Genomic DNA, 15,078 nt, shown 5'->3' on the forward strand with positions numbered 1-15,078 from the left:
ACTTACTGAGGACTAGAGTGGGACAAATGTGCATTTTTTATTTTTTTTTTACTGCCAAGGCTAAAGGAGAAGGAAGCACTCCAAGGAGAAACAGCAGCAAGGGATCCATATAGAGAGTGCCAGAATTTAGAGCATGTTGCCCTATTTTTGTTATCTTATTAAGAGGTAGTCCTCAACAATTGAGTCCAAAATTTCTGTTGCTAAGTGAGACATTTGTTAAGCACTTTTTGCCCCATTTTATGACCTTTCTCGCCATACTTGTTAAATTAATCATTGCAGTTAAGTGAGTGCAGTGGTGGGTTCCGAAGCCCATTGCAACCAATACGGTGCAACGGGGCCCAGCGTCCACCACATGAACGCACGCAGCAGGCGTGCACACGTCCTTACCTCGTGCGACACCTCCACAATGCTCCAGCTGCTCGGCGGAGCATCGTGCAGGAGCCGTATGGTACCTGGTGCTCCCGGCAGGCACCAGTATGCCCATACCGGGGGAGCATACCACCTGCAACCCACCACCAAGTTAGTCACACGGTTGTTAAGTGAATCTGGCTTCCCCATTGATTTTAGAAGGTCACAAAAGGGGATGGAGTGACCATGAGGATGCTGCAACAGTCGTAAATGTGAAAGAAGCCCTAAATCACTTTTTTCACTGCTGTTGTAACTTCGAATGGTCACTAAATGAACTGCTGTAAATCGGGGACTACCTTTATATGATAATCTACCGCAAGGGTTTCCAACCTTGGCAAATTTAAGACTTTTGGACTTCAACTCCCAGAATTCCTCAGCCAGTGAAGCTTGGCAGTTGAAGTCCACAAGACTTAAAGTTGCCAAGGTTGGAGACCCCTGCTCTAGCGAAGTTGCTAGGTAATCTATTTTAAAATAAAGCAAAAATATAATTTTGCATATGAAGTTATCTATTGGGAATTGAGTCATGAATGATGGACTACAGAGGCTTTTAATGTTGAAAGTTAGTGTTGAAGGCCTAGGGAAGTTATTTCTGGTGTGTACAAATATGTACAATGTCTGTCCTAAGACACTGGCTCTGCTATTTTTCAGTGATTCTGGCTTGTTCTTACAGGGATGTTTTAGAAGAACCAACGGAGGAAGAATTGATTGCAAGACTTCACCAGCATCCACATATGCATCTATATAGATGACATCTAGCTGGAAATGGCCATCCAGCCTCATCATCCCTGCATGCAGGTTTTAGAGCTAAAGAGAACTCTTAATTTCTTTCTAGAAAGTGCGCTAAAATCTTGATTTTAATTTTGACCGTTGCCTACAATAGACGGTCTTTAAAGGACACTTGGGTTCACTTTAAACATATTTTTAAAATCCTAATTTGACTTCCTTTTAAGTTGATTTATGGAGTAAAGAATTAGGGGGTATTAAATGCTTTTAAGAAAGAGAAATGGATCAGTGATACTGCACTTTATAGTAAATGTGGTGGAAGATAAATAATCAAATCTACTGGTCCGGTGTAGCGCTACAGATAATACAAAATGCAAACCTACTACAGAGGCAAACTTCCTTTTTTAATATTTGTTGTGTGACGTACCAGGGCAGTGCCTTATTGTTTGCAAAAGTGTTTTAGTAAATGTCTAAATGTTTCAAATACAGGATAAAAGTTTAAAACCTAAAGTTAGGGATTCATATAAAAAGTTGTTATGTGTTCCACTGTGGCAAGCTATTTTAGAAAGAAGAAGGATACAATTCTAGTTTTAATATCTGCCCAAATCTTCATAGCAACTTCATGTGAATATCACTTCAGCCCTTGGTTGACTGCAGGGTGGATTTGATTTAAATCAAGTCTATTTCAATCATGATTTCAATCATGATTTCAATCACTAATAAAAAGGCTTGATTTAAATCAACATGATTTAAATCATAATTTTTAAAGAGCAACTGTCACCTCTGTCCCATAGCAACTCCTCCTCAGACGTGCTGTTGATTCACTGACAGCCCCAATATTGCAGAATTTACAGCCTCATGCTACATAACTAAGCTCCATTTCATGCTGAATAAGCTAAATTATTAATGTATCTTAAATAGGAAACTATAGATTTTTATTCCAAAAGCATTTTATTAAAACAAATTTGATAAAAATTAAAAAAAATGTGATTTTTAAAATATTTTTTTTAAAAAAACCATTGATTTTTATCCACCCTGGTTGACTGTATGTTACATTAATGATGTGCCAAGCAGCCTTTCGGGACTTGAATTCATGACATTTAGGTGCTTAATGTTTTGTCTCCCTGCTCCTCTAATCCCCTTCCTTATCAGGTTCAGCTCTTGTAATTTTGAGGTAATCTAGACCAGGGGTGTCAAACTCATGTCATCACGGCAGCGTCATGTGACGTATCAGGACTTTCCCCCACTTTGCTAAACCGGGTGTGGGCGTGGCCATGATGCATCTGGCCTGCAGGCCACGAGTTTGACATCTCTGATCTAGACTAAAACCATTGTGGGAAGAGAACCGGTTACAATCCCTATTTCTTGTTTGAGGCTCAACTTTGCCTTGTTTTCCCTTTTTGGGTGAAGCCTGATCTGTGTGTCATTGCTGAAATAAGTAATGGAGAGGAAAAGAGTTGAAATAATTGGCTTTATCTTTATTGAGTTTTGTAACTGTCCACTTGTATTGTGGCAAACATTTTGTGAGTACACCCCAACCCATTTTGCGAGAACATTTCTGACACATAGACATTATTCAAAAGGCACTCATCGACCATAAAATTTGGGCACCTAATAAAAATGCAACATTGTTTCATGTGAGTAAAAACAAAATTATAGAAATTAAGTCCCTTAGTCCTTTTAATCATATCAATTTATTTGAGTTGGCTATTTTATGATTCCATCAGGTGTTATGTAAAACATCTATTGGTGTGACTCCCTGAGATTTTTATGTCTTTGACCTGAAAAGATGATCCATCTAGATTAACCCAATTTAGTGTATTATAGAGCTTCCATTCTATTATTAAATTATTCATTCAGGGATGCTATATAGAATTATTCTTCTATTTTCTGTCTAACTCCTGAATTTTTTCATCAATGCTGAAAGGGAAATTCTTTTGACACTAAAGAATTTGATTAAATAACTATGGTCATCTCAAGGTGGCGCAGTGGTTAAATGCAGCACTGCAGGCTGACTGCTAGATCAGCAGTTCAGCGGTTCAAATCTCACCGGCTCAGGGTTGACTCAGCCTTCCATCCTTCCGAGGTGGGTAAAATGAGGACCCAGATTGTTGTTGGGGGCAATATGCTGACTCTGTAAACCGCTTAGAGAGGCCTGAAAGGCCTATGAAGCGGTATATAAGTCTACTGTTATTGCTATTATTGCTACTATTGCTATTAATTAAAAATGCATTGAAATATTAATTCTCTTCCTTAGGCAACATAGTTCTGTGTATATAATATATGTAATGTTTCTCAACCTCAGCAACTTTAAGATACGTGGAAATGCCTGAGTAATTCTGACAGCTGAAGTCCACATATCTTAAAGTTGATGAGATTGAAAAACATTGACATATATAAAGGCCATGTTTTACTTAACCCAATTTTCTGGGTCCACACAACATACTGACCCATTAATTCATCAGGTAGGCTGGTTCATATAATAGTTTGCTTTAAAAGTGTGCAAGAGATTTTGCAGTGAGATGTTTTTTGCATGAACTCACACAGAGTGCAGAAGTGCTGGTTTTGTACATTCCAAAAAATATTGATCTCAAAACAGTGCAGCTTCCAGAAGCCTCAAAACAATTTTTGAGTGCTCATTATAGGGACATTTGTGAAGTTTTATACTTGAAATAGTTCAAAATGAAATTGGTGTAGCCTAAGGCCAAACCCTTAGTCTTCTAGAAATTGAATGTTTCTTTTCTGGACCATGCTGATTTAAGGATGCTCCAGTGATTTCACAAAAGTTAATCCTCTGAACTGGAATCAGTTTGTGGTGTTCCAAACACGATCCTGTCTTGTTTTATGCAGAGCATCATAAAGTCATTCTGGAAAAATGTTACATTTTACAGTGGTAGATTTTTGGCCCTATTAGCCTATAATGTGATTGCTACTTTTTAGTTTATTGTGTCATGCAAACGCAGATCAGTTTTGTATTTTTTGATTTAAATAAAAGAGGAAGCGATAGTTAAGAGATAGCTGTATTAATCTCTAAGGATATCTTTCTCCCAAGTATTTTTTTCCTTTAAAATGCAAAGTCATTTTGGATTTGCGGAGAACGTGCCAGTGTATCCAGATGGATTTTGTTTCTTTTGAGAAATGTTAAATGGAGAACAAATATAGCAGCTACTGCTAGACATTTTTCTAAAAAAAAAAAGATTGAGTTATTCCCTACTTCCCTTAAATAAGAATTAATTAATAACAAGATAAGTAAATATTAAAGTAGAAAAACAATGTTTTCCATGTCACACAAAATTTGGAAGCTGAAAGACTGGTATACCACTCTTGCATCTCTGAGTGACCATCTAGGAAAATATTTATTAAACAGTTGCTTAAACAGAAAATAATATTAAACAGTTATTGATCAATAGCCATTTCATTTGCTATGATCTGCATTTCTGATGTGCATTCATTTGGATATATTTTCTTTGTTAATAGAGTTCCTACTTTCAAAAAGAAAATCCTTTCTTTACTATATTACTGATCGATTGCATTTTGAATATTACCCTTCTTTAAAAATTCTTTTACACAAAGAGAGTTAAAGAAGAGCAACGAGGCTGTACCCTTTCTCTGAAATATTAAATCTATTTTATGCTACTAATATATACTAACTAGATATTTATAGCTACAGAAACTGGCATTCTTTTCAGCCCAGAGTTTTCATAGCTTACTTCAACAGTGAGGACCTATTGGTACTCCAGATGATGTTGATGGTAGCATCTTTCACTATTAGCTGTATTTCTAGGGCTGTTGAAATAGCTTCAGGAGGACAATTCCCCTATCTCTGGCTTTGGTTTATTTTTTGGGCATCAGTAACAACTATTACGAACAACATGATTCTTTATGGAACGTTTCTTTAATTTTAAGCTTAAGAAAAATAAGTGTTGTTCTCTACTCAGGATAGCAAGTATAACTTCCAAACATTCTTCATGCTATGTTTTTCTTCCAGTGGTGCAATTTGGGCAATTCAGTGCTCCAGGTTTACCAGTGCAATATAATTTTGAATGTCTCATGCTCTGAGAACATATGAAGAAACCACTAAAGTTACTTGCATATTATGAAGTTTTATGTATTAACTTGGAAAAAAAAGGAAATTGTAAAATGTATCTATGTGAGTCCTTTTTTAAGAGCACAGATATATGTAATTAAAATATTTTTGAAACAGTTGGTGTTTTATAAATTATTTTGTGTTTCTACTAGCATTAAATCTGAAGTCCCGAATCGCAAGCAGTTTGGCTTTCTTAATGCATAATGGTAATGATTGCCCTTTTGCTGTTGGAGCTTAGATTTAGAGCAAGGGAGTCCGATCTTGGCAACTTTTAAGATTTGTGGACTTCTGTTCCCAGAATTCTTCAGCCAGTATAGCTGGCTGGGAATTCTGGGAATTGAAGTCCATAAGTCCTAAAGTTGACACAGTTAAACATCCCTGGTTTAGAGTAAAACTGCCAATATGTAAATCATATAACAGCATCATAGCATCAGACAGATATTGCACAGTTTCTACAGATTAGTTTTGAACGAAAAATCATCCACTACATGGTACAGTACAATGGAGGTATTGCTCCCTTGTTGTCTAAGTTGTTGCTTCACATAAACGGAGTGTGTATCATACATACACACTTGATAGTAATAGTTTTTTCTGTTATCCTGCAATTGTTAGGGAGATAATACCTGGCTCAGTTCCTCTCCTCCCATTATTTTTACATTTACAACAATCCTGTTGGTTAGGTTGAACAGCAATGGCATATGAATCTAATCATTGTCTTAAAAAGGAATGTATGAATTCTTCAGTGACTGAGGTTTGATGCTTCCAAGAAACTTGTATAGAGTATTAACTGGGGTTGTTTCTTAATTTGAAAATTTTGTCTTTGGATATATTTTCTTGCAAACATTTTGTCTTCATTTAACTGCATTTTCTAAATACAGGCAATCCTCACATGACTACAAGCTGTGCAACATACCAAGGGAGTTTACATGAAAATAAGAAGAAACATCTTCTGAACATACTTTTAAGCCCAACTATTTCTGAGTCATACTTTTTATTAGGAATGCAGCATTCTTCTACCCGCTTAGGAAAGCATTTTGCAGTGATAAGAAAATCATGGAAGTTTCTGCGTCTTTTATAAATAAAAAATTACAAAAATGGAAGCTGTAAAAAAAGATGTTGAGACTAGAAAGAGTGCAGAGAAGAGCAACATAGATAATTAGGGACTGGAGGCTAAAACATATAAAGAATGGTTTCTGGAACTGGGTATGTCTAGTCTGATGAAAAGGACTAGGAGTGACATGATAGCAGTGTTCCAATATTTCAGGGGTTGCCATGAAGAACGGGGTCAAGCTATTCTTCAAAGCGCCTGAGGACAGGACAAGAAGCAATGGGTGGAAACTAATCAAGGAGAGAAGCAACCTAAAACTAAGGAGAAATTTCCTGACAGAACAATTAATCAGTGGAACAACTTTCCACCAAAAGTTGTAAATGCTAAACACTGAAGGTTTTTAAGAAGAGATTGGATACTCAATTGTATGAAATGGATTAGAATTTCCTGTCTAAGCAGGGGTTTGGACTAGAAGACCTCCAGGGTCCCTTCCAACTCTGTTATTCTATTTAAGATGGGGAAATGCTGCTGCTCTTGCTGTTGATGTCAGATCTATATGGGTGATTCATTTTGTAAACCACTTGATGCTGAATGTAAAAACTTGCTGTAGATATTTTTTCATCTTGAGAGAAAAATGTCAGGCACTTTCCCTTTTATACTATGCTTTTTCTTGCTATTCAGTACATAAAGCAGCTGAAATAATTTGAGTGCCTGAAACAAGCAATAAAGAACTCGGGATGGGGGAGGAAGAGAGAGAGGGAGAGGGAGGGAGGGAGGGAGGGGGAGAGAGAGAGAAGAGAGAGAGAGAGAGAATCTTGTCTAACAATGATATGGAAAACGGAGGCCACATAGTTAAAATCTTCAGATCGACCATGATTCCTTGAATCCAGTATTGGCAGTATAATTATTTTTGCTTGGGAACATATTTTAGCCATATTACTTCTTCCAAAGATGGCCAATTCTGTTTTTGAGTTATAGCTTCCTTTCTGATAGTGGTGACAAATGACTGGACCACCCACTCTAGCTGTACATTGCCTCCCCCTGCTTTAAACAGATAATCTTCAGAGTGTTGCCAATCCGGTCAAGGACAAATGAAAAGTAATTTCCCCTCCTATTTTAAATGTACTGATCTGACTGCACAATGAGCCACAATATGTACATATATAAGCAGGCACATTACAACACACACATACTCACACGTATTAAACAAGAGAACAATGATGTTTTGGATGGGTCTCATAAAAATCAAGATGGCTACAACCCAAAGTGGCAAAGGAAGAAGAGCATTACATCAGAAAACTAGTCAGATCTCCAAAGTAGATTACTTTGTGCTTTAGATTGTGGGCTCAATAATCTGCTTTTATTCTACCCAAATTAAGTACAATAACAGACCATGGATAATTTGTCCTAAACTGCATTTCACATTGATAGTCAATCATGTAAACCAAGAACTCCAGGAAGTTCAGCTAATATTTGCCAGAACATGGACGTGATAGTGTTGCTTGGGTTATTGTCAGTGGGACAATATCCCGATGTTTAGAAACCATTCCTGTGTTACAGGGTTTATGAGTTTGAAGTTAAAAAACTCCAGAGACCAAACACAAATGCACTTTTAGCCATGGAAACTTAACAAGTGGCTTTATGCCAGGAGATACTGTAACTCAGCCCAACTATTCACAGGGTTCTTGCAGGAAAAAATGGTGAAAAGAATGTTCCAGTTGGGTTGACGTTGAGGTAAAAAGTGATTTGTTTGTTTTTGGTTTTTGATATTATGTAAATCCAGCCACTGGCTTCTAGATCATGGCTTACAAATTAGTGTGTTGCATACATCTGGGTAAACTGCAAACTGGCTTAGTGTGACCTGTACACATATAATTTATATGCCACATTGAATTCCTGAAATAAAGACCAGGTTATAAACCCAACATTAATTAATTTTAAAAAGTCAATGCACGAAGCCTAAGAACATTATATCTATGCAGCTGATGAATAATTACTGTAATCTACTCATCTGAAAGAGGGAAAGAGTGGTAAAGCTATTTAGGAGAGGAGACCAAATGGTTTGATTTTCCAAGCGAGAGACGTCTTTTGTTGAGCATGAGTGAAATTTTTTCTTGGTCATTTAGGAAACTGTCCTCCTAATCCAACACTGTTCTGATCCTAAAATGTACGTGAGAATTATCGTGCAGGATTGGATTCTGGCAGCTTAGGTTGCAGTTCTCCCCAACTGAGGAGTGTGGTTTTGTTCCACCAAGGATTGTGATGCAAATCTGCAATACTATAGTGTTGAACTGCCACAGGCTTGGGTCATGTCAATATGGCGATAGGGCTTTACAATAATGATCTTATTAAGGTGAGCTGAAGAGCCTGTCTGACCTGTATTATTTTACTCAGTTACATCTCCTTTCTGCATTTTGGGTTGAACTGGTTCCAGCCCTAATGTGCTGCTGAGCTGTTGCCAGTGTGCTTTTTATTAAGCAATAGTCTTAGAAAGTAAAACCTGAGTCTTTAATGTGGCCTCTCCTACTTGTTTTAATACTGGTGAGAATAATCTTATATTTCACCAAAACTATGTGTATTTAGTTTCTGGCTTCCTGGATAATTGAGGGTTCCTATTAAGAAGACTTGAACAATTCTTGCTATAGAAAAACTGCTGGATAGGCCTCCTCTGTTTGGAATTAAAGGTGAAGGTGTTAAAGCCAGACAATAGCACTCAGATCAAAGTAGCCAGCAGAAGGGGGCCACAAGAAGCGCAGATTGTCCCATCGCATCACAAAAGGTGCCACCTCTCTTTCTCTGTAATTGAATTTCATGAAAGAAGCAAGGCTATTCTTTCCAAATGTAATTCAACCAGCCCCCTGGCTGGATGGGCAAGGAAAGCACCTGCTTTGTTTCCTGGAGGTGTGGGCAACCGACCCTCCTACCCTAATGGGGGGTGGTTAACTCAGAACTCCAATGTGTGGGGGCAACAGCAGCAACACCTGTTGGCCACAGATGATAACCTCATTCATGGCCTAATATGGGGCAAATTTTGGATTCTGAGTACTTTCCATGAATGTATGTTCGTATATCTTGAAAGACAAGGTGCTCCTTCTCAATGCCGTCAATCCAAGCCCCTTCAATTTGCCCACTGCTTCACTTTGACAGAAATGTTTCCTGGGCATGTGCAAATGTGAAAGGCCGACAGAGCGACGGAGGTTAGAAGTAGGAATACTGCTTTATTTGCCAGAGTCATATCAGAAGAATATAATTTTGGAGGGAAGTCTCCTTCATAGCATCATGTGGAGATAGGTCTTATGAGAACTTTATTTTCTTTTATTCATAAAGATTGTTCAAATTATGTAGTGTATATATTTCACTTGGCCAAAAGCAATGACACTTGGAGCTACCTAAAAGGCTTCTGCTAAGATCAAATGTTTTAAAATGTAACCAAAATATTACCATATGGGCTTTATTCTGCTTAAATAAAGTCATAGATAGCTCTCAAAAAAAAAGGGTTCTGTTTATAGGAGTGCCTTGACCCATTCCTTTTATATGTGCTTTTCTTGAACTCAACCAAGAATTCACAATTAATGGAATTGTCACCAAACATAGGCACTGTGTCTTCAAAAGTGAAGCAGCGGTTTGAATGGGGTACACCTATATTTTGATTCGTCAAGAACAGAACAAATAATTAATGATTTATAGAAAAGTATTAATATTTTTTTCAGACTCACTCCATAGCAAGTTTTAACAACTTCGGGATTTCAGTTCTTGCTTCTTATTGGGGAGTGTATGAATGTTGGTCTACATATGTAGGTCCCATTCAGAGAAAATAAAGCATAGGTTGCTATGCTATAAAATGCATTGATGGACTAAGAATCCAACTTCTTGAGTACCTAAGATTACATTTAAAGTAAAATTTAAGCTATGAAAGTATATTTGAAAATAATACTAATACGATCCATAAGTCATGTACCCAATTCTTTCTACCTATTATCTTCTTTGTAAATTTCCATGCAGCTAGCATACAGATAATAATCTCATGGTATTTTTACATTTTAAATGGTTTTGTAACCCTATGTTCCATCAAAAGATGTTCAAGTATGGTGAGATCATAGGATTTTTTTTTCATCTCATACTTTGAGAATGGAGTGAGCCATAATTTCAGACCTCCTCCTTTTTTAAAAAAAATGTGATTGTTGAAACTCACAGAATTTAGTAAAGAGGCATTCTGAAATTTCTCTTTTAGATCAACAAGGACCAAAGCTCTGTTTTGTGAGAGAAATTCCAAGCTGACTTCAATGGAAGGGAAATTGGGAGGACAGGAAAATAAATGAAAGAGATATATATCGGCAATGGCAGTCTGTACTTGAACAAAACTGAAACACCACGTTTTAGGAGGAGGAGACATTTAACCCTCTTATCTCCAAATAACAGATAGTCCTTGACTTACAACAGTTCATTTAGTGGCCGTTCAAAGTTACAATGGCACTGAAAAAAGTGACATGACTTTTTTTCACAGTTGCGACCTTTGAAGCATCCCCATGATCATGTGATCGAAATGTAGATGCTTGGCAACTGATTCATATTTATTGCTGTATCCCAAGGTCACGTGATCACCAAGCAAAGTCAATGGGGAAGCCAGATTCACTTTTAAAAAAAGTTTACTAACTTATCAACTGCAGTGATCCACTTATCAGCTGTGGCAAGGAAGATCATAAAATGGGGCAAAACTCACTTCACAACCGTCTCATTTAATAGCAGAAATTTTGGGTTCAATTGTGATTGTAAATTAAGGATTACCTATAGCTTGAGTAATGAGTCTATTGACTTTATTTTTTCTCTGAAAGGAAAAATAACGCTCCAAATGATCAAGTCAAGTCAAGTAGGTTTTATTGTCATTGCAACAATGTGCAGTACAGTACACAGTGAAATTAAACGTTTCCCCAAAACTAAGGTGCTACATCAGACAACATAGGAAAAAAAAGAAAAAGAGCAGGATACAGGACTACATATAGCTCACAAGTATTTATGGTTCAGTTTCTTTGCGTTGAGGAGCCTGATGGCTTGTGGAAATAAACTGTTACACAGTCCATTTGTGAGGGCCCGAATGCTTCTGTACATTTTTCCAGATGGCAGGAGAGTAAAGAGTGTGTATGAGGGGTGCATGTGGTCAGCCACAATGTTTCTGGCTTTAAAGATGCAGTGTGTGGTGTATATGTCCATGACATAGGGAAGAACAACCCCGATGATCTTCTCTGCCATCCTCACTATTCGCTGTATGGTCTTGCGATCCAACACGGTGCAATTCCCAAACCAGGTGGTGATGCAGCTGCACAGGGTGCTCTCGATGGTCCCTCTGTAGAAGGTTGTGAGGATGTGTGATGGAAGCTGTGCCTTCCTCAGTTTCCTAAGAAAGTAAAGACGCTGCTGGGCCTTCCTTGTTATGGAACCAGTGTTGAGGGACCAGGTGAGATTCTCCGCCAGGTGAACACCAAGGAATTTGGTGCTCTCTATGATCTCCACGGAGGAGCCATTGATGTTCAGCAGGGAGTGGTCATGTTGTGTCCTCCTGAAGTCAACAACCATCTCTTTTGTTTTGTCTACATCCAGAGACAGGTTGTTGGCTTTACACCAGTTCGTTAACTTCTCCACCTCCTCTCTGTATGCTGTCTCATCATTCTTGCTGATAAGATCCACCACGGTCATGTCATCAGCGAACTTTATGATGTGATTCGAACTGTGCATTGCTGCACAGTTGTGCATCAGCAGGGTGAACAGCAGAGGACTGAGCACACAGCCCTGAGGGGCTCCAGTGCTCAGTATGATGGTGTTGTTCGCGATCCGGACTGTCTGAGGTCTTCCAGTCAAAAAGTCCAGGATCCAGTTACAGAGGGAGGTGTTCAGGCCCAACAGGCTCAGCTTCCCCATCAGGTGTTGGGAAATGATAGTGTTGAATGCTGAACTAAAGTCTATGAATAGCATTCGTACATATGAGTCTTTGTTTTCTAGGTGAGTAAGGGCTAGATGGAGTGTAGTGGAGATGGCGTCGTCGGTGGAGCAATTCGAGCGGTATGCAAACCAGTGGATCCAATGTTACGGGCAACAAGGTCTTTATGTGCCTCATGATGAGCCTCTCGAAGCACTTCATGATGATGGGAGTAAGTGCAACGGGATGGTAGTCATTGAGGCAGGACACTGACGGTTTCTTCAACACGGGGACAATGTCTTGAAGCATTTTGGGACAACAGTGGTGCTCAGAGAGATGATGAAGATGTCGGTGAAATCATTTGCCAGTTGGTCTGCACATCCTCTGAGCACTCTGCCAGGAATATTGTCTGGTCTTGCAGCTTTCCGTGGGTTGACTCTGCTTAGAGATTTCCTCAAGTCAGTAGTGGAGAGACAAAGTATCTGGTCGTTGGAAGGAGGTGTGGGCTTCCTGCTGTCACATCATTCTGTGTTTCGAAACAGGCGTAGAAGCTGTTTAACACATCTGGAAATGAGCCATCACTCTCACAGGCAGGTGGTGATGTTCTGCAATCAGTGATGGCTTGGATGCCCTGCCACATATGCCATGTGTCTCTGCTGTTCGTGAAGTGTTGGTGGATGCTAAAAATGATGATAAAAATGCACAAATTGTGAAATTCAACTAGGGACATATTAGCACCACATTTTGAGACGTTCTGCTGTGCACTATATGCTTCTATTCACATTAAGAGCAGAAGTTTACATCTCCTCTTTGGGGGGATATTTTTTTATAGTTTATGATCCAAATGGAAAGTGCATACATTTTAACACGGACTATCAGCTAAAGGCAATACAGTACCCTGCTTGGTCGCTAGATGTCACTCTATTTAGTTATATCTGGATAAAGTTGGACCTTTACTGCTTTGCTTTCATTTTTAGAAGGACAATAATCTTGTCTGATTTCCATATTATTGTTTCTCCTGGAGCTTCCATGACAGCTGTAATACTACCTGTCAGAGCCAAGAATCAGCTCTTGCTCATAGGCTATTTTCAAGGATAACCCTACTCAGTGCACTGCAATAATCTGGTTATAAGATTTTTGAAGATAATGTATTCTACAAGTCAAGTTCAACTTTAGGTAGACATCCTCATGCCGTTTTCTTGGAAACAATGAAGAAATGTTTTCCCATTGCATTTTTCTAGAATGGTTTTTTTTAATTTTATTTCCCAGTGTAGGACTCTTAGACGTAGACGGATGCATCAGGATTAGCAGGCAACCATTAAGGGGCAGAGCATGTCACAGTTGATTTTTACTGGCCAACTAGAGTGTGGCAGTCCATATCTGGTAGTCTTAGCCTACAGCCATGCATACTTCTGGAGGTCTCCCATCCAAATACTGTACATCAAAGCATTACATTATGTAGCTTCTTCAATAATATTTCAATAGCAGTAGACTTATATACCGCTTCATAGGCCTTTCAGGCCTCTCTAAGCGGTTTACAGAGAGTCAGCATATTGCCCCCAACAATCTGGGTCCTCATTTTACCCACCTCGGAAGGATGGAAGGCTGAGTCAACCCTGTGGAAGGCTGAGTCAACCCTGAGTCAACCCCTTCTTTCCAAACATAGCCAAGTGCCTTCAGTTGCCGAGATCACACAATTAAAGGACATGGATACCTTAAACCAGGTTATCCCAGTCCTGGAAATTTCATAGCTGACACATTAGCTATTCCCCATTAATACTTAATTGAATGGATTATGGATTATGTTACTTGTCTATAGCTAAGAGGAGAATTTCCTTATTATACTGTATCAATTCTCCTTTTGTGGATTTACTCAGAATACCATAACTATGATTGGTTGAATCCAGTTATAGACTTCCATCAAAACTTCCAGTTCTGTCCAAAAAGACAGGGGTGTGGGTGTCGAAGGGCTGTGGATTAATATGTACTCCCCATTCTGTTTCATTACTACATTTGCTGACTGAAAAGGACAGCTAGGATGACAGGCCAAAGTGGAGAAAGTGTGGTTTAATCCAGGCCCTTGTGATTCACCTCATGTGAACCAAGGATGCCCTTGCTCAAACCTTCATCTCTTAATCTCTACCTTTGCAATGTGTTTTATCAGGTACTTCATAGCCATTGAAGGACTTTACACTCCTGGGTTTTATATCCCCAAGGCTTTGCTGGAAAGCAGGGCTTCCATTCTCCACAAGCTTTGTACTTTGCCGCACAATATTATTACTGTTTCCTCTATTTTGAATGGGTGCCACAACATCGCTGTGCAAATATAACTATCAGGAAGATTGTATAAGTCCACACAATAGAAAGAACGCCATACATTTCCTTACAGTCACCTGGTTCAAACCAGTTATCATCAAACATATGATACAACAGGTGCAGGTTCCACCATCCTATATTCCAAATGTGTCACCACCATAAAAAGGTCACATAGTTTGGACAGTGTTTTGCGAGGGTATGAAGCAAGTAATTCCTATACTTGGCCAGGATTTTTGCTATTCCAGTATATTGTTGGCATAGTCAGATGCCTAATTACTATTCCATGTAAATACTTTAAAAGTGCTGTGCAAATCAAAATTTAATTGCAGTGCTTCCGTGCAGCAAAATTAAAAAAAAAAAAAACCACAACCACCCTTGCAACACAAGTATTTCTGCCCTTAGGCTATAGACCAGAAAGAACATAGAGAGACTTTGCCTTAATTTATATAATTGGCTTGCTGTCTTGCTGCCACGTGTATATGGGTAATTCATATATTTCTTTGCATCAGATTCTTTTTAGAGTACTGACTGAATAGGAAGAAAACACACTGAAATATAATGCTAAACCAATCTGGAGGCAAAATA

At 38.6% G+C, this 15,078-nt stretch overlaps 1 protein-coding gene across 2 annotated transcripts in view; it reads left to right on the forward strand.

The window, feature by feature from the left end:
• Positions 1-6,472, forward strand: part of TPCN2 (two pore segment channel 2) — a 43,724-nt gene extending 37,252 nt beyond the window's left edge. The window contains exons 25-26 of one of the 2 annotated variants that reach the window (XM_087719167.1): positions 1,079-1,203; positions 6,097-6,472. In XM_087719167.1, the coding sequence (XP_087575293.1) occupies positions 1,079-1,157 (79 nt within the window). In that variant the 3' untranslated portion in view covers positions 1,158-1,203; positions 6,097-6,472. Of the gene's footprint in view, positions 1-1,078; positions 5,335-6,096 lie in introns of those variants that run through there. The other variant, XM_087719162.1, reaches the window with a different exon arrangement.
• Positions 6,473-15,078: the final 8,606 nt, after the last annotated feature.

The sequence above is a fragment of the Thamnophis sirtalis genome, unplaced genomic scaffold (assembly GCF_051295495.1).
Source record: "Thamnophis sirtalis isolate CommonGarterSnake01/CBP01778 unplaced genomic scaffold, rThaSir2_p1.2 scaffold_1, whole genome shotgun sequence".
Classification (NCBI taxonomy): domain Eukaryota; kingdom Metazoa; phylum Chordata; class Lepidosauria; order Squamata; family Natricidae; genus Thamnophis; species Thamnophis sirtalis.